At 46.0% G+C, this 26,722-nt stretch overlaps 1 protein-coding gene across 1 annotated transcript in view; it reads right to left on the minus strand.

Annotated features, from left to right (window-relative positions):
* The window catches only part of METTL21B (methyltransferase like 21B), a 7,767-nt gene extending 974 nt beyond the window's left edge, over window positions 1-6,793 (minus strand). The window contains exons 1-2 of the mRNA XM_018562118.1: window positions 6,599-6,793; window positions 3,396-3,507 (exon numbers count right to left, since the gene is read on the minus strand). Of these exons, the coding sequence (XP_018417620.1) occupies window positions 3,396-3,507; window positions 6,599-6,769 (283 nt within the window). The 5' untranslated portion in view covers window positions 6,770-6,793. The remainder of the gene's footprint in view (window positions 1-3,395; window positions 3,508-6,598) is intronic.
* Window positions 6,794-26,722: the final 19,929 nt, after the last annotated feature.

Here is a 26,722-nt window from a genome sequence, read left to right on the forward strand (position 1 = left end):
GCCACAGCTAAAGCAGCATGGCAGAGGGCAGAGTAGGACTGGACAGAGGCGAAATTCCATCCTTTTGTGAATGGATCCCACCCTCCCTGGATTAGTGTCATTAATTTTCTTGGCACTGTTGGACGGCTTGCGTGCACCATGGAAAGCTATGACTGAGGGAAAATTCTAAAGCATGCCTGAGAAAGCCAAAATGCGCCCTAGGCTGCGTACATAGGCAATTGCCAGAGTTCCTGGTGCCCATACACCTTACGATTATCGTACGATTTTCGGATGCGATCGACTTTTCGGCCGATAATCGTATGTGTGCATTGCAGTGTCCGACCGACAGTACTGTACAATCGTACGACTTTTGACGGTCAAGCATGTTTGAAAACTTTGCTAGATCGTCCGATTGTCGTAAGGTTGCTGGCGTTTTCGTCCGTCAAAAGTCAAATGATCAACACTGCGCTTGCGCTAACGAAAATACGGCAAATCAATTACCACATTTCGTCCAGGTGCTTTTCGTTAATTACGGCTAAATGAATCTTGCGATCATCGGGGCAGGATGGGGCTGCCGTACGAAAATCGGACGACTATTCGATCATCGGACAAAAAGTTTCGTCCGATAATGGTAAGGTGTATGGGCACTTTTAACGAAAAGCACCTGGACGAAATGCGGTAATTGATTTGCCGTATTTTTGTTAGCGCAAGCGCAGTGTAGATCATGCTATTCCTCCACACCCGGAAACAAAGGGACATGACTGGTGGATTTAGGCAGGTACAAGATGCTTCAGAAGGCAAAAAAATTGCTGGAGGGGTGACAGGGGGTGTAAGTTTTGCTCGGAGATGGGCTTTAGGTTTATTCTGGCTATTGTAACACACACAAAGAAAATGATTAGGTAGAATTTAAACTGTCTGCCTTTAGCAATAAAACGAAGATCCGAAGATCACATCAACAACTTGTTTACTATTATACACTAACTTTAAATCAATTAACACAGACAGACCTGCTAAAAGCTTCAGTACTGTCTGCCAAATGTCTGACCTGATACAACCTCTCCATTTAGAAAATAATTGCTGATTGAAAACACAACAACTCTGCCCAACAGCCTCTTGGAGGCAGCAAACGGCTCTTAATATCAGACTCCAGTCATTAATGAGCAATAAATCCACAAGATCTCATGCTTCTACCACCAAAGCACTCACAAGGAACATCTAATTTGCTGTAACCCTATGTGGGTGTAATATGTATCTACGCTATTCTAAGCAATTCCATTTCACATCTCCTCTGTTCATGTGAGGAGCCACACAATGCTTGGAAGAACCTTCCCTGCACCAGATGGATAATGTTAATGGGCCCCATTACTCCTACCAAACAAGAAGAGGCCTGTTTAAGCTTTTACAGAGTGGAACTAAGGAAACGAAAACCGAAAAGACAAGATGTATCTTTAGCTAAGTGCCTCTTAAATTTCTTATCCGCCCACCAGAAGATTGTAGAGAACAGAAAATGCAATAGCACTCGGGTGTCTTATGTCTGAACTTGTACTAGGCTTGTGTAGCTATGCTGCAGAACGCTACTAATAAAAGTCATTGGGGACTTGTTTTTAATGCACTGAGTTATGTAGGCTTTATATAAGTTCTATTTGCAGCAGACTTTAGTCATGCATATCCCTATATTGGAGACTTGACATTCAATAAGGCCTGAGAATTCTGTTCCTGTACACCTTGACAATTACTTCACCCAAAACTGCACGCTTAGTGTTGGCTGGGCAGTGGTGGCTTCAATGACCTTGCAGTGTTTCAGACATGTGCATACCCGCTTTCAGATGTACCACAGGCATGACATTGATTCATGCAGAGAGGTGTGGGACCTGCTTATCTAGGCAATCCAGTCTTAGCATGTACTGTCTATATGGATTAATGCTAACAGCAGCAAACCTTGTTTCACCAAAAGTAATGGCAGGGAATGAAAAATACACATAATACATCACAAGCCACAAAACATACATTTTACAAGCTGGTTTGTATAGAACATGTCTTAAAGCGGAACTCTTGATTCTCGGGAAACAGCTAAATACCCAGACAAAAATAAAAATGTTAAATTGTATAGGGTAGGAGAGGGTTAGTCATTGTCAAGTGTTTACAGCTTTTTCCCCAGCGTGGAGCTTCACCCTTCTATTTGTCTTGGTGACCATTTACAGCAACTGGGGATGCACCGATACCAGTTGTCCCATTAAGGAAGCCAGGCGGGATGTAAAGACCCGCCGCATGGCTTCCTGATCAGCAGGGAAGCCGTCCCCATGCTTCTCGTCACTAGGTGATGAGAAAGCATGGAGCCGGCTTTCTGGCCAATCAGGAAGCCAGGCGCTGTGTCATGAGGTGACGAGGGAACATGAAGCTGGGTTCCCGACCAATCAGAAAGCCGGGCGCCGCGTCATTACACGGAGCCTTGCTTCCTGATTGTCCAGCTTCGACCAATCAGGAAGCCAGGCAGCGCATCATTACACAAGTGACGAGAGAGCGTGGAGCCGGCTTGCCGGCCAATCAGGAAGCTGGACAGCGTGTAATGACGCTCTAACGGCTTCCTGATACTGGGAGTATTGGGCTAGGCATCGGAGCATTTGGGCAAGTACGAGTGCTCGCCCAAATACTCGGCATCGGCACTGATACTAGTATCGGTGCATCCCTAACAGCAACAAAAGTAAACCCCAAAAGTTAGATGCCAGTTATAATTCTTAGAGAGCATTGGCTCTACATCTGCCCCACCCCATGCTGCTCAGTATTTTACATTCCGTTCACAAATGGTGAGCACTTCTCATTGGTCAGCGTGGTCAGGTGATTGGTGGAGGTAATTCCATGTTCCCCAAATTCGCCTGGAAAAGTGGAATTACCCTTTAAGGCAGACACCACTTTGAGAATAACATTTCACTTTTTCAAAACCAATATTATTCTATCCTAAGAAGATATAGAAAAGTACACATCCCAATTCCAGACAGATATTGTTTTGTACAGTTTTGGTTAGAACAAAGCCGGGTAAGAACTGCTGTTATGTTTTCTAGGGTCACCATGACAGGAAGGCACAGAGAGAAGAAAGCCCTCCCCACGCTACTACTCTACTCGTTGCAGTCTTTGTCCTGATTTGACAAATTCCCATCACTCCCTGCCCCTGTGACCCCTTGTAACTAGGACAGGAAGTTATAGGAAATCCCTTCAGTGGGGTCCCAGACAGCAATAAAAGCCTAACCCTTCCCCACTCTAGTTTTGGTTTTAATAACGGATTTATAAACAGAACTGGAAACACATTTGAAATGTGTTTCCAGTCGTCACAGACTGAAGGTTTATGAGTATAGCAGATTTTATTTGATATACGTGGGTCAGACAGTAACCACTAAGCAATGCGTCTCTCGCTGACATACCTAGTAAAGATAGCAGAATCCCCACAATCCCCGTTCCAGCACCCAGCTCGATAATATTCTTTCCTTTGAAGTTCACTTTCTGCTTTTCAAAGTAAGAGCACAAATTCAGAGCCTGGAATATAAAATCAGCAGAAATTAATACAATGCCTTACTAACAACTAGAGAGTAACACAGGACTGAAACAACCATGCTATTTCTAAGCCACAGCACATCAATCAGCACGCAGTTAAAGTGTATTTGCCCAAATGCTCCGATGCCAAGCCCGATACTTCCTGTGCCAGGAAGCCGGCCAGCGCCACTTGTGACGAGAGAACATGGAGCCGACTTCCGGCCAATCAGGAAGCCGGGCAGCGTGTAATGATGCAGCGCCCGGCTTTCTGATTGTCCGGGATGCCGGCTTCACGCACCGTCGTCATGTCATGACGAGGGAGCATGGAGCCGGCTTCCCAGGCAATCAGGACGCCGCGCCATATGCGGCGCCCGGCTTCCATGATTGGCCAGCAAGCCGGCGCCATGCTTGGGACAGCTTCCTTGTTAATCGGGAAGCCGGGTGGCGAGTCCTTACACGCTGCCGGCTAATCAGGAAGCCAGGTGGCGAGTCATTACACACCGCCTGGCTTCCTGAATGGGAATGGGTACTCGGTATTTGGTATCGGCAAGTGCCAAAAAAATATATCGGTACTCGGTACCAAAATACCGGTATCGTTGCATTTAAAGCACCTATTTTTTGTTTTGAGCAGAGTGTAGGAGTATCAGCAACACCGCCGCATTTTTTTGCTGCTTGTGATCCTGCGGGGGAGACCATTGTCACCAGGACATAAAGTGACCCTGCCACTTAAAAAAGGCCAGCCCTGTAAAATAAGCCCATCTATACTTACCTTTCCGGAGGCCCATGCCTTGAAACGTCACTGCTTCGAGTACCTGTTCCCCTGGTCGGCCCATACAACCTGTAGTGACGTACGAGCAGGTATGTACACACCCGGAAGTGTGGAATGCCTGCAGCAGCCAGGGAGCAATGAAGCAGTTGGGGTTGAGACATGTTCTGCCAAAAAAGTAACTATAGATCGGGGCGGGCAAACTCTGACCTTCCAGCTGCTGTGGAGCTACAAATCCCACAAGGCATTGCAAGATTCTCCCACTGGGAGGCATTCCCAGAGAAAGATGCATGATAGGTTTTGTAGTTTCACCACAGCTGGAGTTTGCCCACTGATGCTATAGATGGACTTCTTTTATAAGTGACAGGGAAGAAAAGGCTACCCAATCATTTACGTGTGTAATTATGCTCTGATCCTCTCTGCCTACGTCTCTAATAAGTCACTTTCTGAATTTTTTGTACATCTCTTCTGGGCAAAGCTCCAGCCCGTCCCTCTGTCTGTGGCTGGTGGGCAGTAATTCATCTCCTGGCAACCCGGGGAGCTATGGATACCGGTGGGATGACGTCACAGCTACAGCCGATTCTGCACCTTTGTCAGACACTCCACAGTACAGAGAAGCATCAGAACTTTACACTCTTGTGACCCCAACGCAAATGCGCTGATACCGGGGTTTTGGTATCAAGAACTAGTTCCAATATTTATTTCCAGTACTCGCCGATACCGAACACCATCCAGCTTCTGATTGCCTGGGAAGCCGATGTTCTATGGAAAGAACACTGGCTTCACCACCAATCAGGAAGCCAGGTGGCACGTATCGGGAGCATTGGGGAAGCACGAGTACTCGTCCAAATACTCGGTATTGGCACTGATACTAGTATCGGTGCATCCCTATAATAAACAGTATTAGCAAAGCATTAGGGGGAATTTATCAAAACAGGAGCAGCTGTGCATGCCAACCAATGAGCTTCTCTCTTTCATTCTCAAAGCTTAACTGAACATACTGAAGAGAGAAGCGATTGGTTACTATGGGCAACTGTTCCAGATTCTGTCTGCTCCGGCTTTCGTAAATTCCCCCCAACATATTACATAATATAGGCAGAGAGGGTCAGAGCAGAGGAGAGTCATGAATTAAGATATTGGGGAGCCTTTTCTTCTACTTTAAAAGGAGAACTATGAGGCGAGTGATTTTCACTCAACCTCATAGTTCAAGCCGACCTGTGACAATGAGACTGTCACAGGTCGGCTCAATAGATCGGGAAGTGAGCGAACACATATCGGCGCTCGATCACTCACTTTCCCATCATTTCCCTGCAGAGAGCCCTGACTGTCAGTCACCGCTCCCCGCAGGGGATACCCCCTCCTCTTTCAGATCCTCCAGCGCTGACTGGAGGAACTGACGGGGGGCGGGTACAGCTGGCTCTGCCTCTAGATAGGCAGAGCCAGCTGTCACTCACGCAGCTGGGTGGATCCAGACATAATTGTCGGGATCCGTTTCAGCTGCGGCGTCTCAGTATACCGCGAGCTGAAGCTCGCGGTATACTGAGCTTTGGGTGACGGGAGGACGCTAGTTTGTGTCCTCCCGTTACCCTTAGGAGAACTATGGGGAAAAGCCCTAACGCAGCTGGGTGGTTCTAGACAGTAATGTCGGTAATAGTAATGTCGGGATCCGTCCTAGCTGCGGCGGTTTCAGTATACAGTGAGCTGTAGCTCGCGATATACTGAGCTTTGGGTCACGGGAGGATGTTAGTATATGTCCTCCTGTGACCTTTAGGAGAACTATGGGGAAAAACACTTACCCCATAGTTCTCCTTTAAGTCTTGGTGATAATGGTCAACAGGACAAACAGAGAGAAGGTCAGGATTCCTCCATGCTTCATGTTCTATGCATATTTAGGGTGTAACATCAAACCTAATCACACTCCCAATTCCTCAAACCACCGCCACTTACCTGAATCGTGGGGTGCTTCTCCCTACAGCCTTCACTTCTGGTTTGTATTTGTTGTGTCATTCATTTCCAGGTATCTGTAGATGCAAAGTCTGTGACCTGGGGCTGGGGTGTAAACTAGGAGGCCTGAGCACCACGGTTGCAATGCTTTGCAGCCTCCAATGCTTATGTGTATTGTTATTATCGGAGGTGGAATGCTCTGCAGCCTCCCATGCAGATGTGTATTGTTATTATCGGAGGTGGAATGTTCTGCAGTCTCCAATGCAGATGTGTATTGTTATTATCGGAGGTGGAATGCTCTACAGCCTCCAATTATAATCAGAAGTGGGTGTGATGAATGTGTATACAAGGTGGACTGTGCCTGTCTCCCCTCCCGGTACTCACAGCGTCCCACACCGGAGCCGCCACCCCCAGGTGACACCCGTAGTGCTGAGTGATGAGCAGCCGGTGACCGCAGAACTCATAGCGGCTTTCCTCCGTGTATGTGTCCGAGAAGAGGGACCCCACATCCTGAGGCAACACATCATTCAGGTCGCTCTCCTCCTCGCTGTACATGGCCGACTCAGCACTCCATGCTGCTTCCTGTGTGTTGCTGCACGTCATAGAACGGACGGATAAAGTGCCACGTGTGCAGGAACTGCCAGTGTGCACTATGGAGGAGGATGGGTGTGGGGGCAGTGTGCACTATGGAGGAGGATGGGAGTGGGGGCAGTGTGCACTATGGAGGAGGATCGGAGTGGGGGCAGTGTGCACTATGGAGGAGGATGGGAGTGGGGGCAGTGTGCACTATGGAGGAGGATAGGAGTGGGGGCAGTGTGCACTGTGGAGGAGGATGGGTGTGGAGGACAACAGGGGTGGCTTGGGGTGCACGTCACAGGGGATTTTGTGCACGTTATCAGGTGGGGGTGCTGGCGGTGCACGTTATCAGGTGGGGGTGCCGGCGGGCATGTTACGGGGATTTGGAGTTGGTGCACGTTGCCAGGTGGGGGTGCCGGCGGGCATGTTACGGGGATTTGGAGTTGGTGCACGTTGCCAGGTGGGGGTGCCGGCGGGCATGTTACGGGGATTTGGAGTTGGTGCACGTTGCCAGGTGGGGGTGCCGGCGGGCATGTTACGGGGATTTGGAGTTGGTGCACGTTGCCAGGTGGGGGTGCCGGCGGGCATGTTACGGGGATTTGGAGTTGGTGCACGTTGCCAGGTGGGGGTGCCGGCGGGCATGTTACGGGGATTTGGAGTTGGTGCACGTTGCCAGGTGGGGGTGCCGGCGGGCATGTTACGGGGATTTGGAGTTGGTGCACGTTGCCAGGTGGGGGTGCCGGCGGGCATGTTACGGGGATTTGGAGTTGGTGCACGTTGCCAGGTGGGGGTGCCGGCGGGCATGTTACGGGGATTTGGAGTTGGTGCACGTTGCCAGGTGGGGGTGCCGGCGGGCATGTTACGGGGATTTGGAGTTGGTGCACGTTGCCAGGTGGGGGTGCCGGCGGGCATGTTACGGGGATTTGGAGTTGGTGCACGTTGCCAGGTGGGGGTGCCGGCGGGCATGTTACGGGGATTTGGAGTTGGTGCACGTTGCCAGGTGGGGGTGCCGGCGGGCATGTTACGGGGATTTGGAGTTGGTGCACGTTGCCAGGTGGGGGTGCCGGCGGGCATGTTACGGGGATTTGGAGTTGGTGCACGTTGCCAGGTGGGGGTGCCGGCGGGCATGTTACGGGGATTTGGAGTTGGTGCACGTTGCCAGGTGGGGGTGCCGGCGGGCATGTTACGGGGATTTGGAGTTGGTGCACGTTGCCAGGTGGGGGTGCCGGCGGGCATGTTACGGGGATTTGGAGTTGGTGCACGTTGCCAGGTGGGGGTGCCGGCGGGCATGTTACGGGGATTTGGAGTTGGTGCACGTTGCCAGGTGGGGGTGCCGGCGGGCATGTTACGGGGATTTGGAGTTGGTGCACGTTGCCAGGTGGGGGTGCCGGCGGGCATGTTACGGGGATTTGGAGTTGGTGCACGTTGCCAGGTGGGGGTGCCGGCGGGCATGTTACGGGGATTTGGAGTTGGTGCACGTTGCCAGGTGGGGGTGCCGGCGGGCATGTTACGGGGATTTGGAGTTGGTGCACGTTGCCAGGTGGGGGTGCCGGCGGGCATGTTACGGGGATTTGGAGTTGGTGCACGTTGCCAGGTGGGGGTGCCGGCGGGCATGTTACGGGGATTTGGAGTTGGTGCACGTTGCCAGGTGGGGGTGCCGGCGGGCATGTTACGGGGATTTGGAGTTGGTGCACGTTGCCAGGTGGGGGTGCCGGCGGGCATGTTACGGGGATTTGGAGTTGGTGCACGTTGCCAGGTGGGGGTGCCGGCGGTGCACGTTATCAGGTGAGGGTGCTGGCGGCGCACGTTATCAGGTGGGATTGCTGGCGGTGCATGTTTCAGGGATTTCGTGTTGGCAGTGCACGTTATCAGGTGGGGGTGCTGGCGGTGCATGTTACGGGGATTTGGTGTTGGCGGTGCACGTTATCAGGTGAGGGTGCTGGCGGCGCACGTTATCAGGTGGGAGTGCTGGCGGTGCACGTTATCAGGTGAGGGTGCTGGCGGCGCACGTTATCAGGTGGGATTGCTGGCGGTGCATGTTTCAGGGATTTCGTGTTGGCAGTGCACGTTATCAGGTGGGGGTGCTGGCGGTGCATGTTACGGGGATTTGGTGTTGGCGGTGCACGTTATCAGGTGGGAGTGCTGGTGGTGCAATAGAAGTAACCAATCGGCTCCTCTCTTCAGTTTGTTCAGTTAAGCTTTGAAGATGAATGCTAGAAGCTGATTGGTAGACATACAAAGCTGCTCCAGATTCTGTCTGCTCCAGTGTTAGTAAATTCCCCTCAATGTGGTTTGACTTAGGGCAGGGGTGGGTAATTCATGCCCTCCAGCTGTTGTGGAACTACAATCCCCATGAAGCATTGCAAGACTGACAGTTTTACATTACTCCCAGAGGCAGGGGATTTGTAATGAAAGCACAGCTGGAAGGCCAGGATTGCCCTCCCCTGTGTTAGTGTCTCTGAAAGCACCATTACTGTAAAGGAGAACTATGGGGTTTAGGCTTTTCCCCATAGTTCTCCTTAGGGTAACGGGAGGACACAAACTAGCGTCCTCCCGTCACCCTAGGCTCAGTATACCGCGAGCTGCTGCTCGCGGTATACTGAGATGCCACAGCTGAAGCAGATCCCGACAATTGTGCCGGGATCCGCCCAGCTGCGTGACTGACAGCTGGCTCTGCCTATCTAGAGGCAGAGCCAGCTGTACCCACCCCCTCCCTGTCCGTTCCGCCAGTCAGCGCTGGCAGATCGGAGGGGGGAATGCAGCCCCTCCCCTGTCACGGCAGAGAGCTGTGACAGGATCGAGAGGTGAGCGAACGCCGTTATGTGTTAACTCACCTCCCGATCTACTGAGCCAACCTGTGACAGTCTCATTGTCACAGGTCGGCTAGAACTATGAGGTGAGTGAAAAGCACTCACCTCATAGTTCTCCTTTAAACCTTGTGACTGCAGAAAATGAACCTGGTAATCAATGGCACCCCACGACGAACAATTATAAGTTTGTGTGCAGATGAGTGCTTATTATTCTTCTCTCTTTTGTATGATAATGGTAACGTGTATAGGTATTGAAGGAAAAAAAGTTTCAGCTCCAATTCATGACACAGCCAAAGCATTATAATAATTGTTTAGAATATTAACCTTACATATTAATGTTTAACTGATGCCAGTGGTGTGGTAACTGATGCACTGTTACTTGCTTTCTGCACTAATTATCAGCAAATGAAAGCACAGAAATCATACCTACATATTGGATTAGTGTCAGACTGCAGTGTCAGCAATTATTAGATGTCTCATGGCTGGGATTTACCATATAACACAAGTCTGGGAGGTATTTATATATAAAACATTTTAAAAAAAGTAGATTTCTTTTTTGTTGTGTGTTTCCAGTAAGAACACAGATTCAGCAAACCATATCTTTATGGGCTTGGCTTTGTACACGGTGTGCTGGGACCGGAATGGGCCTTCTCCACACTGTTGCCACAGTTGCAAGCGCTCAATTGTCTAAAATAGCATTTGGGAGCTCTGCTCCAGAATGTCAACAAAGGGGCGGAACAAGTCCCATGATGCCACAACTCGCTCCACCCCTTTGTTGACATTTGGGTCAGAGCTGTCATTTTGTGGGGAGCGTTCGTCTGCTTGGTCGTATTTTGTGTTTTTTTGTTTTGTTTTTTCAAATAAAGGACTTTTTTATGGTGTGGTGTGTTTATATTCTATTTGACTGTTTATTTGGTGAATGAGTAGGGATAACAACTACCCCTTACTCATTCATGAGGAACGAAACAAATCACACATGTCTAATAAAAAGGGTGCAAAAGTGGAAATACACTTTAGGGCACTAAGAATTTTTTTTTTTTTAATCTCTAGCTGCAGGAAGAGTTCTTTACTGATGGAGCTGTGAAATGTGTAATAGTATTTCAAAGGGACTAGATAAGGCATTCGATTGATTCTAGATAGAGTTGTATGTCTTCTTAAAAGAGAACAATGGGGTAAGTGTTTTTCCCTATAGTTCTCTTACGGGTCACGGGAGGACATTTACTAACCTCCTCCCGTGACCCAAAGCTCAATATATTGTGAGCTACCGCTCGCGGTATACTGAGACCACTGCAGCCGGGACAGATCCCGACAATGCTGTTGAGATCCACCCAGCTGCATGAATGACAGCTGGCTCTCCCCTGTCCGTTCCTCCAGTCAGCGCTGGAGGGGAGGAATCCCTGCAGGGAGCAGTGACTAACAGTCACAGTTCTCTGCAGGCACACGATCGAGAATTGAGCGAGTGACGGTATGTGTTCGCTCACTTCCCGATCCATTGAGCCGACGTGTGACAGTTACATGAGGCTGAGTGTAAATCATTCACCTCATAAATCTCCTTTTAAATGAAGAACCACTTTATTGTCAGTTCGGAGTAGTCTGCTCTCACTGGCATCCAGAGTTTACAGTAAGATGTTCATTTAAACCTGGCTTAGAAAGTTTCCTCTGATGATAGCTCTAAGAATTATTCTTTTTCTTTCAAAGAGATCTAAGCTGCTGATATCACTGGCATTACAGCTGAAAGCATTATGGATGGAGTCATGAACTTTTTTAGGCCTGGTTGGGTGCTGGGGGAGCAGAAACAGGATCAAAAGGTACCAGTGGTGAGCAGTGAGTGCTATTCCTTTGCTTTAACTTGCTTACCACTGTTATGTATCAGCCCCATTATCTGACTCTCTGGTAATACTAAACCCCTTTTATTGGTTTAATGTGCAGTGAGATACGTAAAAGAATGGCTCCGTATCCAATAAAAGCGCATTTCCTGACTATATACGAATTTAGTTCAATCAATGTAATAATAATGAAGACACCTAAAAAAACATTTCCAGTAATGTACTACAGTGACATTTTATTTGTCTTTTTTCTGAACGTTGAGCCCACTAGAAACAAAAGTAGGTCTTTTTATAAATGTTTTCACACAAGATTCCGAAAGCCTTTCAACCATTATACACATATTTTTCCAATGGGTCCTATGGTTCCCTCAGAGTTATTACATTGTGTATCACTTGTCTCTCCTTGTAGATTGTAAGCTCTCATGAGCAGGGTCCTCTTAATCCTTTTGTATGGTAATGTAATTGTACTGCCCGCCCCCATATTTTGTAAAGTGCTGCGTAAACTGTTGGCACTATATAAATCCTGAATAATAATTTGTCAAACAAAGATTTTGCTAGAAGAGACTACTGTGGCACAAAGGCCAGAGAGAGTGCAGGAAGCAAGCACCAGCAGTAAATGTAGAAGAAAGTTCTCAGTATTGGACCTCCTTTTTGGTCAGAGAACTAAAGGCATAAATGGGAGTCAGATTAGGATTACAAACCTCCAGATTTTCCATTCCCTCCCCATTAGGGATTCCTGTGCCACCAACTTGCATTTTCCTGCAGCAGGAATCCCTAATCTGGCGTTTACATGCAGCAACTGTCACCCATTCACGTTAATGATCAGGTGACAGCCGCTGCATGTACACGCCTGCATACCGCATGTAATCGTATGTGATATGATTACATGCAGTTACAAAAACAATCACTATCCCTGGATACACAATTGTGTATCCAGGGATAGTGATTGATTCCTAACTGCATGTAATCCTTTCACATATGATTACATGCGGGGTGCAGGCGTTTACATGCAGCAGCTGTCACCCGATTATTAATTTGAATTGGTGACAGTTGCCGCTTGTAACATGCATACATTAACACTGGTATATAGTAGCTTCCCCCACGGGACTACAAAATTGAGTTTGAGACCCCTGACCTAAGCTAATAACTAAAATATTAACTCTAGGTGTTTTTTTTTCTTTAAATTCCATTAATAACCTAACAAGATTACATCTTGTTTAATTGATACAATGGGCCACAATGCCCCAGTATTTTCAAAAGGAATGTTCCATGTTTTTCAGGTAAACATGTTCTTGTGAGCCATTCACCGCTAAAGAGCGCAGGGGAATTATTGACAACTTCCACTTGCAGCAAGAAATATGCTATCTGACCACTTATCATTCTGCTTGATAATTTTGTATGCTTGTTTGTCATAGAAACAAGAAACATTTGCACTTCATCGAGTGCACTCACCTTCATCACTTGAAAGCCAGTATTGGCTATTTCAAAGCTTCTATGCATTTGGACTACATCAGGTTTTTTTCCACTTCTACCAAAATTAACCAGATGGGACCTTGTTAATGCAGATGACAACCCATACATAACTAGACAAGGTAATATGTATGTGTAAACCTCTACTGGATTAATCCACCTGAACCATATAAAAAGCAGCTGTTACATTAGACAGCACACAATTAAATGGCATATGGCAATGCATATTTTCTTTCTTCAGGTACACTGCAAGATTTCAAATGTAAACTGCTCCAGAGGATACAAATCCTACTAGCTTAGTGGTTTGCATTTTCATTTTAGAATTCATCTTGTACAGCAGGTTGCCTTGTCTTGTAAATCCCCACAGTTGCTGGAATTGTTAGTTTCTCAATGGCCATGAATTGGAGCCTATAGAACTTCAACACATTATAGTGTTTCAGCCCACTTCAGCCTTAACCCACACATATTACAGAGTGGTAGGGAAGTCCCTGTGTGTGTTATAAAGTAGCGACAACTCCAAGCTCGCTCCCGTGATGGACTACAATCTCAATACGATATAGTAAACTAAACATGAGATTTTAGTCCATTACGTAAGTGAGCTTGGAGTGGTGACTACTTTACAACACACACAGGGACCATGGGGAACAAAAGTAGCCACCCTCCAGAAGAAATAATGTCGGCACCAATTCAGAGATGATTTGAGGATCTGCAACTGAGTGATATACAAATGTGGTCCAGTTTTGTGAATAGGGTATTTGAATGCATTTTTTAAATGTAATGCCTGAGTTTAGTGTCACTTTAAAGAAAAAGATCTGGGTAGACCTTCTGGCTTCATAACTATAACAGGAAGTTAGTTTAGGGTAAGGTGGTCTAAAAGGCACAACTATTCAAAGCACGGCAAAATACAGTGAGGTGACTTTATCAAAACTGGAGCAGACAAAATCTGGAGCAGCTGTGCATGGCAACCAATCGGCTTCTCTCTTCTTTTTTCAAACCTTAACTGAACAAACTAAAGAGAGAAGCTGATTGGTTGCCATGGGCAACTGCTCCACATTTTGTCCGCTCCAGTTTTGATAAATTCCCCTCAATATGTCTTCTTGTAAAAGTAGGGATCAATTTTAACACAAACTCAAAAAAAAGTTTATTCCATATTTTAGGATGGTTGTCAGAGCCTTAAAAATCATTCCTTTACACCTTCATGAGTAATTTAACATTTTGGATCTTTTGTGTATCTCTCATAGATCTTGGAAACACAGTGGAAGCCTAGCAAAAAGAGTCATGGTCCCACTGCTGGGTTTTTCATAATGTTTCCAGCAACCACAGTGTGACATATGTCACCACAGTGTGGATATATGAATAAACTCCCTTTCCTACTTGAAACTGAATAGACAGGTATATGCATACGTCGGTTAATGTAAACATAGATATAAAATGGTCTTTGATGACCAATAATTGGCCCATTTGTGGCCATATTTACTGACAGCAGCATGGTTAATAGCTTCTTTAAGTAAGAGACAGCTTAAAACTGGCCAAACTCTGGTAGATTATTGTACATTGATAGAAAAAATATCATCAAAACATTCAATAATGTCATCAGAGACTTGACAAAAATTGTTTGAAATTTCCTTTAGACTTAACATTTGATTTTGGAATAAATGCAGTGTCCCAAAAGAAAACCACATTTACTGGGGGTGCATGTGCACGGCTGAGCAGGACGGATGCGTCTTAGCTCCTTTCCTTCCGTGTCCCGTACGGCCTTTCCAGCACTCCAGACTGATTTGTCCGCACCGTGACTCTTTGTGGCAGATCTTCTCATCCTGCTGACTCCTTCATGGCACCTCTGAGTGCCAAAATGAAGCAGAAAATTTGCTCCATTAAGGAAGAATCTGTGGCCACCAAGATGGCGCCTGCTAACCCGGGATCTCCTCCCTCGCTTCAAACCGACTATATGCCACGTGGTGATGATGATGAGGACAGCCCCACCAGCTCTCTTTCTCCCACTATCACTGAGCAAAAAGAGCTCCTGGCCTGGATTGATAAAATGCTCCACGGGGCCCTACAATCCATGTCCAAGCAGATCATGGATCATCTTTCTAGGGAAATTAGGGAGCTGGGCCATCACACCGCGGAGCTCAGGACCCGCATGGATGACACCGCATCAATCCGTGACTCCTATGCCTGGGACCTTGATTTCCTTAAGGATGAGAACACTGCACTCCACTCCACTACAAGCTGGAAGACTTGGAGAACAGGTCACATCGGTCTAATCTGCGTTTCAGGGGGATCCCTGAAACAGTCGTCAACCTCCAATCATCTATCACGGCACTTGTACAAGAACTACGTACCTCTGTTCCTATTGAGCTTTTGGAATTCAAGCTCATTCATAGAGCTCTCGACAAGAAACTGGACCTGAGTCCCCCTAGGGACATCAGTGTAAATTTTCTATTTTACCGCACAAAGGAAAGTGTCCTATAGGCGGCCTGAGCTAAACACTCCTTGTGCTTCCATGCCAATGAATATGAGGTATTTGCAGACATGGCTCCTTTGACCATTAATAAATGAGAGGATATGCGTCCTGCCTTGCGGATCCTTCAGGAGCACAAAATCCCTTACAGGTGAAGGTTTCCTTTTCAGCTATTTTTTACCTTACTATGGCACTACCAATGCTGAGCTCCACTGCCAACTGTCAAATCTGCATCTTTTAAGTGGCTCCCCACCACCATCATCCTCGCAGCGTTTGACCATGCCAAGAAGTCGGTCACCCAAGTGCCAGGCTTCTACTCCTGCAGCTGCATTGCCTCACGGGGAAAGACTTACAGCTCGGCACTGGGGCTCCTGGCTTTGACTCTGACCAAGCAGGATGAGGACTCTCAGAATCTGTAGTTCAACACACGTTTGTCTGGATCTAAAGCTTGATCCATTGTTTGCTTCTTGAACATTTTCATTATCTCCGTTTGCTGCTGATAAATTGGGTTATGTGCAGCAAAAGGAGATAATGAAAAAGTTACCCATTGTGGACTTCCTCAGGCTATACCCTGCCTCTATTCCTGCAAGGGCAGGTTTCGACTGCTTCTATGGTTTGGACCTGTAGTTGTCTTCTGTTTTTTACTGTTTACCCCATATTCCCACTGGTTTGTTGCTTGTAATGTGCTAACTGTGTCATGTGGGAACTTGCCCAGCCTGGCGTTTTTTCTATATTGCCCCTTTCCTGCAACCTTTTAACAACGCACCTTTATTGGCCTTTCACAATTTTTCTAGGGCTTCTATTGCTGCTTTGGCTAGGCAGGTTTCTAGACTCTTACTACTGGGGTGGTTCCTCCTTCATGTGCCGTTTGCATTTGTTTTGTTAGGTACTCGAAACTCACCCATAGTTCTTTCATATACCATGATTACTCACTTCTTATTTGTCTTTTACCCTAGTATTCTCTGGTTGCCTTTTGTCCTGCCCAGTATCCCTCCCTCCTCCTCTCTTTCCCAGTCCATCCCCTTTCCCATACCCTCCTCCCTTTGTTACCCACATCACCTTCCCTTTTGTTCCTTTCCCTCTTCCTCCCTGCTCCTCCTATTCATTACTGTTGCCCTTTGATCTGTGCAGCTACGGTGCTGTTCTTCAGGTGTTGCTCTCTATTGTTGTGGTTGGGTTTCCTTTGTTAGTATTTCTGAACGGTTTGCTGGGGACACGAGAGGGAATGTGACCCGCAGTATGTGCCAATGAGTTGCTGCTGGTCTCTCCCGGGTTCATTTGTGGACCCATTCTGGTGTTTTGTGGATTGGTATTTTTGCATGTTGTGATGTTTTTTGTTTTCTTCCGTGGTTTTTTTGTCCTAGTGCCTCACTCTTCTTCCCTCTCTCCTGCTTTTTTCAATTTTTCTCTTTTTTTTCTTTCTGTCCTTCCCCTACTGTGTCTGGGGATCCATGCGACACACTCTTGACTTTTTTTGTTCGCTGGAGCCCATCTCCAGGGCAGTATAGACACGATCACCCATAACGGACCTCCGAATTCTGACCCTTAATGTTAAGGGTTTTAATTCCCCCCACAATAGGTTTCCGGCACTTCCACTCTTTGAGGGCGGACATTGTCTGCTTACAGGAGAGACTTATCAGAAAACCCACTTTTCCCAGACCTCGGCTCCAGGATATTTTGGCTCACGCTACCCTCAGGTCTTTCTCGCAAATGCTCAAGTGAAACAAAGAGGCATGCTCATTGCTTTTGGCAGATCAGCTCAATTTGTGTGCTCTACGGAGATCAGAGACCTGGCATGGTGGTATCTCCTCCTTACAGGGTTATTGTACGATAGGGAGGTCACTGTAGTTATGTACAGTAATTCCCCTACATACGAACGGGTTCCATTCAGAGAGCGCGTTCGTAAGTCCAATTTGTTTGTAAGTCTAACAAAGTTAGCCTCGGTACCCAGCTACATCACTGCTGCTTTTATGCTTGCTTTCAGACTTCCTGGGCTTGAAATAAATATACTGTAGTACTGTAGTTTTAACAGTACTGTACAGTAAAGTACACAAAAGCGCATGCTTTACCTGCCTGACAATGTATGCCAGACAAGTGAACTTTCTTACGTGATTGGATATTGGGTGGATTGGATATTGGGTGAACTTACTTACGTGATTGGATATTGGATCTGGTTGCTGTTCGGGGCATAGTACAGTAAGTCCCCTACATACAAACATTCAAGTTGCGAACTTTCAAAGATGCGAACATGCATTCACATCTTTGAAAGTTCGCAACTTGAATGTTTGTATGTAGGGGACTTACTGTACTATGCCCCGAACAGCAACCAGATACCTTTTTTTCTAGCACCTGTTACAGGTGGTCTCTCACCATCAGAAAGGTACTTTTGCTTCATCCGTTATCCCACCTTCCTATTCAGCTTCTTTACGCTCACTTTTCGCTCGCCATTCCTTTCTGGACTGCTGGTGTGAGCTCCACCCAACCACGAAGGGCTATACCTTTTACTCTCATCTCCATGATTCCTTTTCTCACATTGACCACATTTTTGTCTCACACCCTATGATCCCCTCTATTTCCCGTGCTGACATTGTCCCGATTTCTTGGTCTGACCACTCTGCCGTTTTGATATCAATTTCCTCCCTTGTGGCATGGGGAGCTAGCCCTAGTTGGTCCTTCAATGACTCCCTTTTCATCAACCCTTCCCTCAAAGCATCCCTTAGCTACCACCTGATGGATTACATTCATCTTAATTGCATCCCTGATATTTCAGCCTTGACTTTATGGAAGGCTCATAAAACAGTGAGGGGCACTCCCACCAAATTGCTTCTATCTTTAAAAAAAACATTTCTGCTCACCTATATCACCTGGAACAGGATTTTCATGATATATTCTTGGCTTTTTAACCCGCCCCTACTCGCTCCCCCCCTAGATAACACTCATCGAGTCCTTAACCTCTGCTTGTCACTGCTAGCTCAGCTCAATTGTTTATATTTTGCCAGCATCTGTCAAAATCTCATTCTGCGGCAGGAGTTTGTCACGTGCAGACGGGTCAGTGGGCGTCGAGTTTTTCTCTATTTCGACGAGTCGGCACATCGTGGACAACGCTGGGCATGGTGGTTGACCTGGATTATGTGCGATTAATTTCTTTCATTTTTGGTGTTTTTATTTTTTTATTAAAGGCCTTGTCAAAAACCTTTGTTTTGTTTAGTTTTTTTTCAATTAAATAATTTTTTCTTAAAGTCTGGTGTGTTTATTTACTTTTAACGCATTAGTGAATGAGTAGGTGTACAAGTACCCCTTACTCATTCACAGGGGGGGCAGCATCTGGGTGCCCCTTTATGAAAGGGGGTGTCCTGATGTAAATAAGCCCCCCTTCCTGCAGACCCCCACAACCAATGGGTCAGGTCATGTGGGGAAGAGGCCCTTGTCCCCATCGGCACGGGACAAGGTGCTTTTTTCCAGGGGGGACCTCTTGCTTTCAAGGCTCTTCCCTACCTGTCTCTGTATCGAGTTCCCCAGTGCTTCCACTAGCTCTTTTGTCTCTGTGGGTGCGATAGAAGGCAACTTGGAAGGCGTCCAGCATCCATTCATCGTCGCCATTAGAGGCTCTGTGGAAGACCCGGCCCTTCTTAGACTCTGTGCCTCTAGTGCATCCCCAATAATGCGCAAACCTTTGTAGTCTCCCTGTGACCAAGATCCCTGATAGCACTCCACTCCGTGCCTTCAATCCACTCCATAGTCCCAAAGCCTATCTAGTGCTGCGGTCCGCAGACCGTGACATCTGGTATATAGTAGGTGCTTCAAAAATCATTTAGCTTTCATTGGGAGTCAACAAAACTTAAATACATGGGAGTTTACACATCACTAACTCTTATTTCACTCCTTTTGAAGCTAATTATCCTCCCCTTAAGCGTAAACTTCAGGACCTGCTTCATGTATGGTCGACGTACTCCATGCCTTGGTCAGGTCGGATTGCTGCCTCCAAAATGTCTTACCTTCCCAAGCTACTTTACCTTTTTTGTTTCTTCCCGGTCCGAGTCAGCCCCCCTAAGTGTTCTCCCAGAGCAAATTTTGTGATTTATTTAGCAGGGTCGCAGACCACACATCTCCAAGCTTTTTAACCTCTGCTTGTCACTGCTAGCTCAGCTCAATTGTTTATATTTTGCCGGCATCTGTCAAAATCTCATTCTGCGGCAGGAGTTTGTCTCAACATAAGTCTGAGGGCCAGCTGGGGGTCCTCCATCTCACAAAATATTATCCATTGCTTACTCAATTTGAGACCAAGTGTTGGGATAATCCTCACTCACCGGGTCTGATCTCCCCTACATTTATATGCAAAACTGGGAGACCGACCTCGGGGGCGCACTGGATGATGATATATGGGATAAAATCTGGGCCAGAACGAAGTCCTGTTCTCGAAAAATGCTGCTGCAATGGAAGCTAACTATAAGGTTCTCTTATAGTCTGCTAATACATGGTGCCTAGTAGGCTGGCACGCGCAAATCCCAGCTACTCACCCTGTTGCTTCCAGAGTTGTTTAAAGAGAGGTAACTTCTCTTCTACCATATTTGGTGGTCCTGCCTGTTATCACAGGCATTCTGAACTCAGGTAGGCGACATGCTTCAAACCCTCTTTCAAAGACAGCTTTCACTAACTCCTAGAGAAGCTTTACTGAATGTCCGTCCTGACTGCCTTTCCAAATATCAGGTTATTTTAATGACACATGTTTTGATGGCTGCTCTCTGATAAGCTTAGTATATCAGTGGTTAAACACAAACTACATTGGGTTATGGTGAACGAGAAGTGGACGGCCAAATTGCAGAGCTCTATGCCCCAGTTCCGCAAGGTCTGGCACCTGTGGGTCTCCATCTTTTTGCTACCCAACTTTGACCTCACATTGTTAGACCTTTAATTTATGGGTCTCTCCTCAAATTAATGCAAGCCTGTAGGATCCCTAGGCCCTTTCTACCTTCTTTCCTCTTTTTCCCTTTTCCTCCTCTTCCTGTTCTGCTCCATTTTTCTAAATCTGCATTCCCTTTCTCCTTTTTTTTATTTGGTTTGATTTATCCGAGGAAGCATATGTGTTGTGGCTTTCACGCCATTTGTTGAATGTTTATTGCACTTGGACTTCATATTACCTGTAATCCAAACATATGCTGCTGGATATGCTCATATCCTCATTTGAAATTGATCTTCGATTTGGCCCCATTACCTAATAAAAAATTAAACGAAACACATTTTTTAAAACAGAATTCTACTGGCGTATGGCCAGCTTAAAGCAACACATCATTTTTTAAAGGTTCAGTTAAACGTGTATGAGGCCCTGTCAGTGTCCAGTTATGTGTTTACTGAACCGATGCAGACAAATGTACAGGCTATCAAGCTGAACGGCTGGCAAGCTTGCCTCGAGAGCGTGGCATGGCTGGGAATCCTTTCACATAATAATCAGCCCATGTAAAGACTTGGGACTTTGCCTTTTTGTGGGTTAATGACTTTTGAAGGATTCCAGGTGCAAGGATTGCATAAGCATTCTGTGCGCATCCACCCACATCACTGTGTACCATGTTAAATATTCACCTTGTACTTGACCATCGGCTTTGCTATACATTTGGGTCATTACTAACTCATAAACCAGCAGTAAAATATCTGCTGTTATTAGGCTCTGCATAAAACCTCAGAATATAGCTATATGACTTTATAGCCCAACTCCTGAAATTACTTTTAACCTATGGTACGGTTAGAACCTTTTTCAAGTTTTGTATTGCTGTTTGTGCCCCCGTTGGAGACATTTCCCTTCATTTTGTCTGTCATGTCCTGACACAAATGGTTCCACCATGACAGGAGCTGAGGTTAAATCCCCCAAGTGCAGACATAGCAATTACAAATTCTCTTTACAACTCTTTTGCCATACTGCAGTCTTTCAGGACTAGGATCTAAAGTATAGTTTCCATAAAAATATTATCTAAATGTAGTCTCTATGTCCTTCCATTGTTTGTGTAACTTCCCCTCTAGGTTCCATGGTTTTCTCCAACAATCCAGTCCAAACATGTATTGGCGGGTTAATTTGCTTCTACCATAATAGGCATTAGTGTGTATGTATGACTGTGGTAAGAACAATAGCTTATATCCTCCTGTGACCATCAACTGCTATGAAAGTTTTGTTTTATAACAAAATGGGTTTTCTTATGTTCACGAATGGTGGACCCTTTATTTTGAGACCTGAAACCTAAAATTAAAGCAGACCTTGAATCAAATTGCAATGTGCCGCTAGGTAGGAAACCCCAACCCCTCCACATAAAGACAATTACAAAAATTGCATTTTCAAGAGATTTGTGAGGTTTCCCAGGACTCTTGCCACTTGTGTCTAGGTAAGGATGCTGTAAGCTGGGATATAAAGTAACTTTTTCTTTTTTCTTCTGTTTTTGTAACCTCTAACTACACATTACTACCGTTTTTACATGAGAGGCAAAGCTCCACAAAATAGCAGTATCACGCATTTTGATGCAATATCTGCTTTAAGCTCCACCACTGTATTTTGGCTAATGGGAAAGGATCTGCAAGTCATCGTGTCTAATAAAGTATATTAAGCGTGAGGACACCGAGGGACAGTCCACCACCGGATTGTAAGGGGAAAGAGGCTGTAGGGACTGGTCTAACAGACAGGCAGGTCTGAGGTTCAGGTGAGTATATCTTTTTTATTTTACACCCTAGACCAAAACGAGCATTTTAACCTTGCAGTGCGGGTGTAGCCCCACTGCAAGGGGTCATTTTGTGCCTTCTTTAAAATTTAAATAAAAAACCAATACCTACCAATTTCATTGCTTGCAGCTCCACCGTAGAGAAATTCTACCCCAAAATCTCTTCAAATAGCAACCCTTCTGGAACTGTTGATCTCCTGATCCCCCCCACTGCACACTGCAGGATGTTCCCGCTGACCTCCACGTCACTATAGGACACATTATTAACATAAAGGTAGAAACAAATGAGTGCTGGGGGAGGGACTAGGAGAGTCCTGGAAGTTTCTACAGAGACTTTGGGATAATTTCTCTTCAGTGGAGTGGTATTGGATAGTGTGGGCAAAAGACTGCTAAGTACCCACTATCTTCTTTAGAGGGAGATTACATTTTTTTACTTTTAGTTTAGTAACAGAGCCACTCTAAGGATAATTAGTATAATCACCCTGTCAGTGTGTGTGTTTTGGTGAAGTGTGGGGAGAGATGTCAGGGATGATAGTAGTAGCAGTGTTGGGGAGGTCGTCTCCCGGATCTGACCTGCTGTGAATGGCTGGTGTCTCCTGCACCACTGCAGGTCTACTGAGCTTGATATCCGGCACGTTAGGTGAAAGTTCTATGACTGGGTGATGGAGGGGCCACCTATAATTCTTCTGCTTTTTAATTATGAGGAGGGTTCTAAATTTGGGTGATCTGTCCTTGGAAGCGGCACTGTTTTTAAAATTAGACAAGTTGTGCCATGGACTTCCTGTACTTGCATGAAAAAGTGAACCCATTGCTTACTCCTGACCCCCACACTCTGCGTTCCATACAATTGACCTCTGCACTCTGCATTTCTCTTTCCTGACCTTTGTGTTACTACTGACCTCTAAACTCTGTGTTACTTATATATGACCCCTTCTCTCTGAGTTATTTACTCCTAACCCCTGTACTTTGCTTTACTTACTACTGACCCCTGCACTCTGCATTACATAGTACTGACCTCTGAACTATGCATTGCTTACTCCTAACCCCTGCACTCTGTATTACATACTAAAGACCTCTTAGTTACTCCTGACATCTGCACTCTGCAGCGTTACTTACTACTGACTTCTGCCTTACTTATTCCTGACCCCTGCAGTCTGCTTTACTTACTACTGACCTCTTTGTTACTCTTGATCCTTGCACTGTGATCCTTGCACTACGGACCTCTGAACTCAACATTACTTACTCCTTAATCCTGCACTCTTCATTAGTTACTACTGACAAAACAGTACTATAAATCAGAAAAGAGCACCGGCAGTGTTATGTCTAATAGGTGTTGCCTGGAGTTAATGTGTTCTTGACTACATGTGCACAAATATGTTCAAAGAGCAGGAGGTGTCCAGAGGGAAAGTCACAATTTACTGCATGTCCCTGATCCTTTTTATCTGTAAGCAACAAGTGAAGGCCTCCACTGCCTTTCTTCTATAGCAAGACAGGGCAGGGACATCAAGAGTGCTAAGTAATGCCAAATGGATGTCACAGAAAGGGAGGAGTGGGCATGATCTAAATTCTGTGGTCATGTGATCCAAAGTTTGCACATGCTGAGGTGTGGTAGTAAAGCCTAGTTTCTTTGACGCAAGGCTACCTTTACAAGAAATGGGGAACGAAGTGGGGGTCTAAGTCTTCAAATGGGTCACCCTTAAGGTCTGTTCAAATCTGCGCATTGTGGGTGTGCTGTGATATGGTAAAAAAGTCTGTCTATTAAACAGCACATTATATAAACTTCAATGGGTTCTAAGACGCACATACTGTAAAGGGTATGTAAAACAACAACAAAAAAAACAACAAGCAAACACCGAAAGTTCCACATGTGAAGCAAGCCTTAAACAATAGTCAGAGTGCACATATCACCTAGTTTTCCATCAGAACATCATATTTGAAGTGCAAGCATTGGAATTGTAAATTCTTGTTTTAACAGACAAAAGAATAATAAACAGAATGCAAATAAAAAATATATAGTATACTATATATATTTTATACTATATAAAAAATATAGTAAAAATGTATTTTCTAAAAACACCTTGCAATATTTAAACCCCTCTTTTAATTTGATATTGGTGTTGTCTGAGGAGCTGGTATTGTACGTGATTGTGCAAAGTCATCCAGGGAATCCTATCAGGACAAGGTCACCAGAGAAATTACATTTTAAACACACTTGGCTCCATTCCCAAGTGATGCTGTGAACACATCATTTACTGATGAACCATCACAAAACAACAAATCAGCATGTGACCCTCCCAGAGCCATAGGCTGACAATGATTTAGAGCAGCAGCTACCTGTTATCTCTGGAACGATAGCCCTTGTGGCTGTCAAATCTCTACTTTTATTTTAGTTAGGATTTGCAGCACTGGTATTTATACAAAGTAGTCTGCTGCACGGTAAAAATCCAAAACAGTCATTGGTTACAGTAAGGCAACTACGCAGGTGCATTGCGATGTGGGAGCCCACTCATTTTAATTAGCTGCCTAACGCATGTATATTGCACCTTTTTTTTCTTATTTCATCACACTACATTGCATAGTAATAGGTTACCATGTGTTGTGGGGCAATGCAAAGCAAATGTGATGACTAGGCTCATTGGGGTGCCATTAAGAAATAATGGCACTGCAGTGCACCTAACAGTGGAACATGTGATTTCAATGCCCAGCATCAGTGTTCAGTGAAGGAAAAAAATGGCTGGTGTCAGTGGCCAGTGGGAGGATAAAATGGTCGGAATAGGAGGTCATCAGGTGGAAATAAATTTTGGTGACGATGGCCAGTGGGTAAAAATAACATCCCCCATTGGTGGTCAGCAGAGGAAAAGATGCCCCAGTTGTGGGGTGGAGGTGCTCAGTGAGGAAATGGAAGGACATTAGTACTCTGTGGAAGGAGAGGAAGGTATAGGAGCTTTGTGGGAGGAGAGAGGGGGCAATAGGGCTCCGTGGGAGGGAACTAATGTTCTGTGAAGGTAGAGGGGGGCAAAGGGTAGGCACCGGTGCCTGGTGAAGTAAAGGGGTCATTGGTGTACATTGGTGTCAGTGGATTAGGTACTTGTCCAAGCTCTGTGTCCTGTGCCGTTGCCTCCTTCTGCTGGATCTACAGTGCTCCTGTTGGGCAGGAGAACACTCCAGAGCAGTAAAGTAGCTGAAGCTGGGTGTTGGAATGAGAGTTCCGGAACCTGGCCACCAGCGGGATCCCGGGACAGTCCCACGGGGACAGGAACAGAATATTGTCACCTTACTATAGAACAAGGACCTTCATGGCAGGATGACCAAGTATTATTTTAGTGAAAGCTACATGTTTAAAATGAATGAAAACCAATTTTGAAATCACAATAACTTTATAGGAAATGTTATGGATTGTATTTACATACACTTTAGGCATAATAAAAAAGAACACAATTTTTTTCAGGAACTGTAACAGATGAATAACATAAACACACCATGTATGTAAAATTACTAATCATGTCAAGTTAATGTGTGCTTTTCAAACTCTAAGCGTTAATAAGTAACGCTTGAGATGTGCCTTACTACTAACCTATAAACTAAGCTTCATCTAATCACTTTGTGCAAGAGAATTCTATCATCTGGATTAAAAAGAAACTGTTACTTCATTTCAAAATGACTCCAAATATTTCTTCAAGTCAAGATAACATGGCCTGTGCATGCATGACTTTATTGCCATGACAATATAGGGTTGCCACCTGTCTGGGATTCACCTGGACAGTCCGGGTTTTGAGTCCTGTATGTGCTGTTTCCGGGCTTCAGACCAGCTGAAACCTGTACACAAGATGTTACAATGTCAGGTGGACAGGGGTAAACCCAGGTGTTCCAGCTTTAGTGCATGGAGGAGGCATGGGACACGGAGGGGTGCTGGAAGTCGGGGAGCAGATACTTCTTGAAGAGCACAGGGGTTCTGCTTCAGGCAGATGTGTTGCTCCGTATCTCTCTTTACTCTCTCTCCTGGCTGTCTCTCCTGGTTATCTCTCCTCTCTCTCTCTCCTGGCTGTCTCTCCTCTCTCTCCCCTGGCTGTCTCTCCTCACTATTTCTCCTGGCTGTCTCTCCTCTTTCGCCCCTGGCTGTCTCTCCTCGCTCTCTCCCCTGGCTGTCTTTCCTCTCTCTCCCCTGGTCGGCTCCCCTTGCTCTCTCCTCGCTCTCCCCTGGTGTAACGTCCCACCTCGGGGGAGGTGTAGCTATGGATCGCAACAGCGGAGGATGGATTCGGGTCAGTATGCAGCAAGTCTCTTTTGCCCTGAATGGGGTAAGGCGGTGATCTTGTGGACACCAAGGTGTCCTACGGACGGGGAGTCATGCAATAGTTTCAGGATTCGGACATGCATTGAGGGTGATGGCTGTCTCTCCTCTCTCCTGGCTGTTTCTCCTCACTCTCTTGCCTAGCAGTCGTTCATCTCTCTCCCCTGGCTGTCTCTTCTCTATCTCCTGGCTGTCTCTCCTCACTCTCTCCCCTGGCTGTCTCTCCTCTCCCTCTCCTGTATATTCTCTTCAGAAAAATTGCTGCGCAGTGCCAGAGTGCTCCGGTTTCACTTGAAGAAAAGGTGGCAACCCTATGACAGTAAATATTACAAAAACACAATTCACATATCACAGAGTAAACATTTCCAATACC

Source organism: Nanorana parkeri, unplaced genomic scaffold (genome assembly GCF_000935625.1).
Source record: "Nanorana parkeri isolate BGI_ZX_2015 unplaced genomic scaffold, ASM93562v1 scaffold561, whole genome shotgun sequence".
In the NCBI taxonomy this organism is placed as follows: Eukaryota; Metazoa; Chordata; class Amphibia; order Anura; family Dicroglossidae; genus Nanorana; species Nanorana parkeri.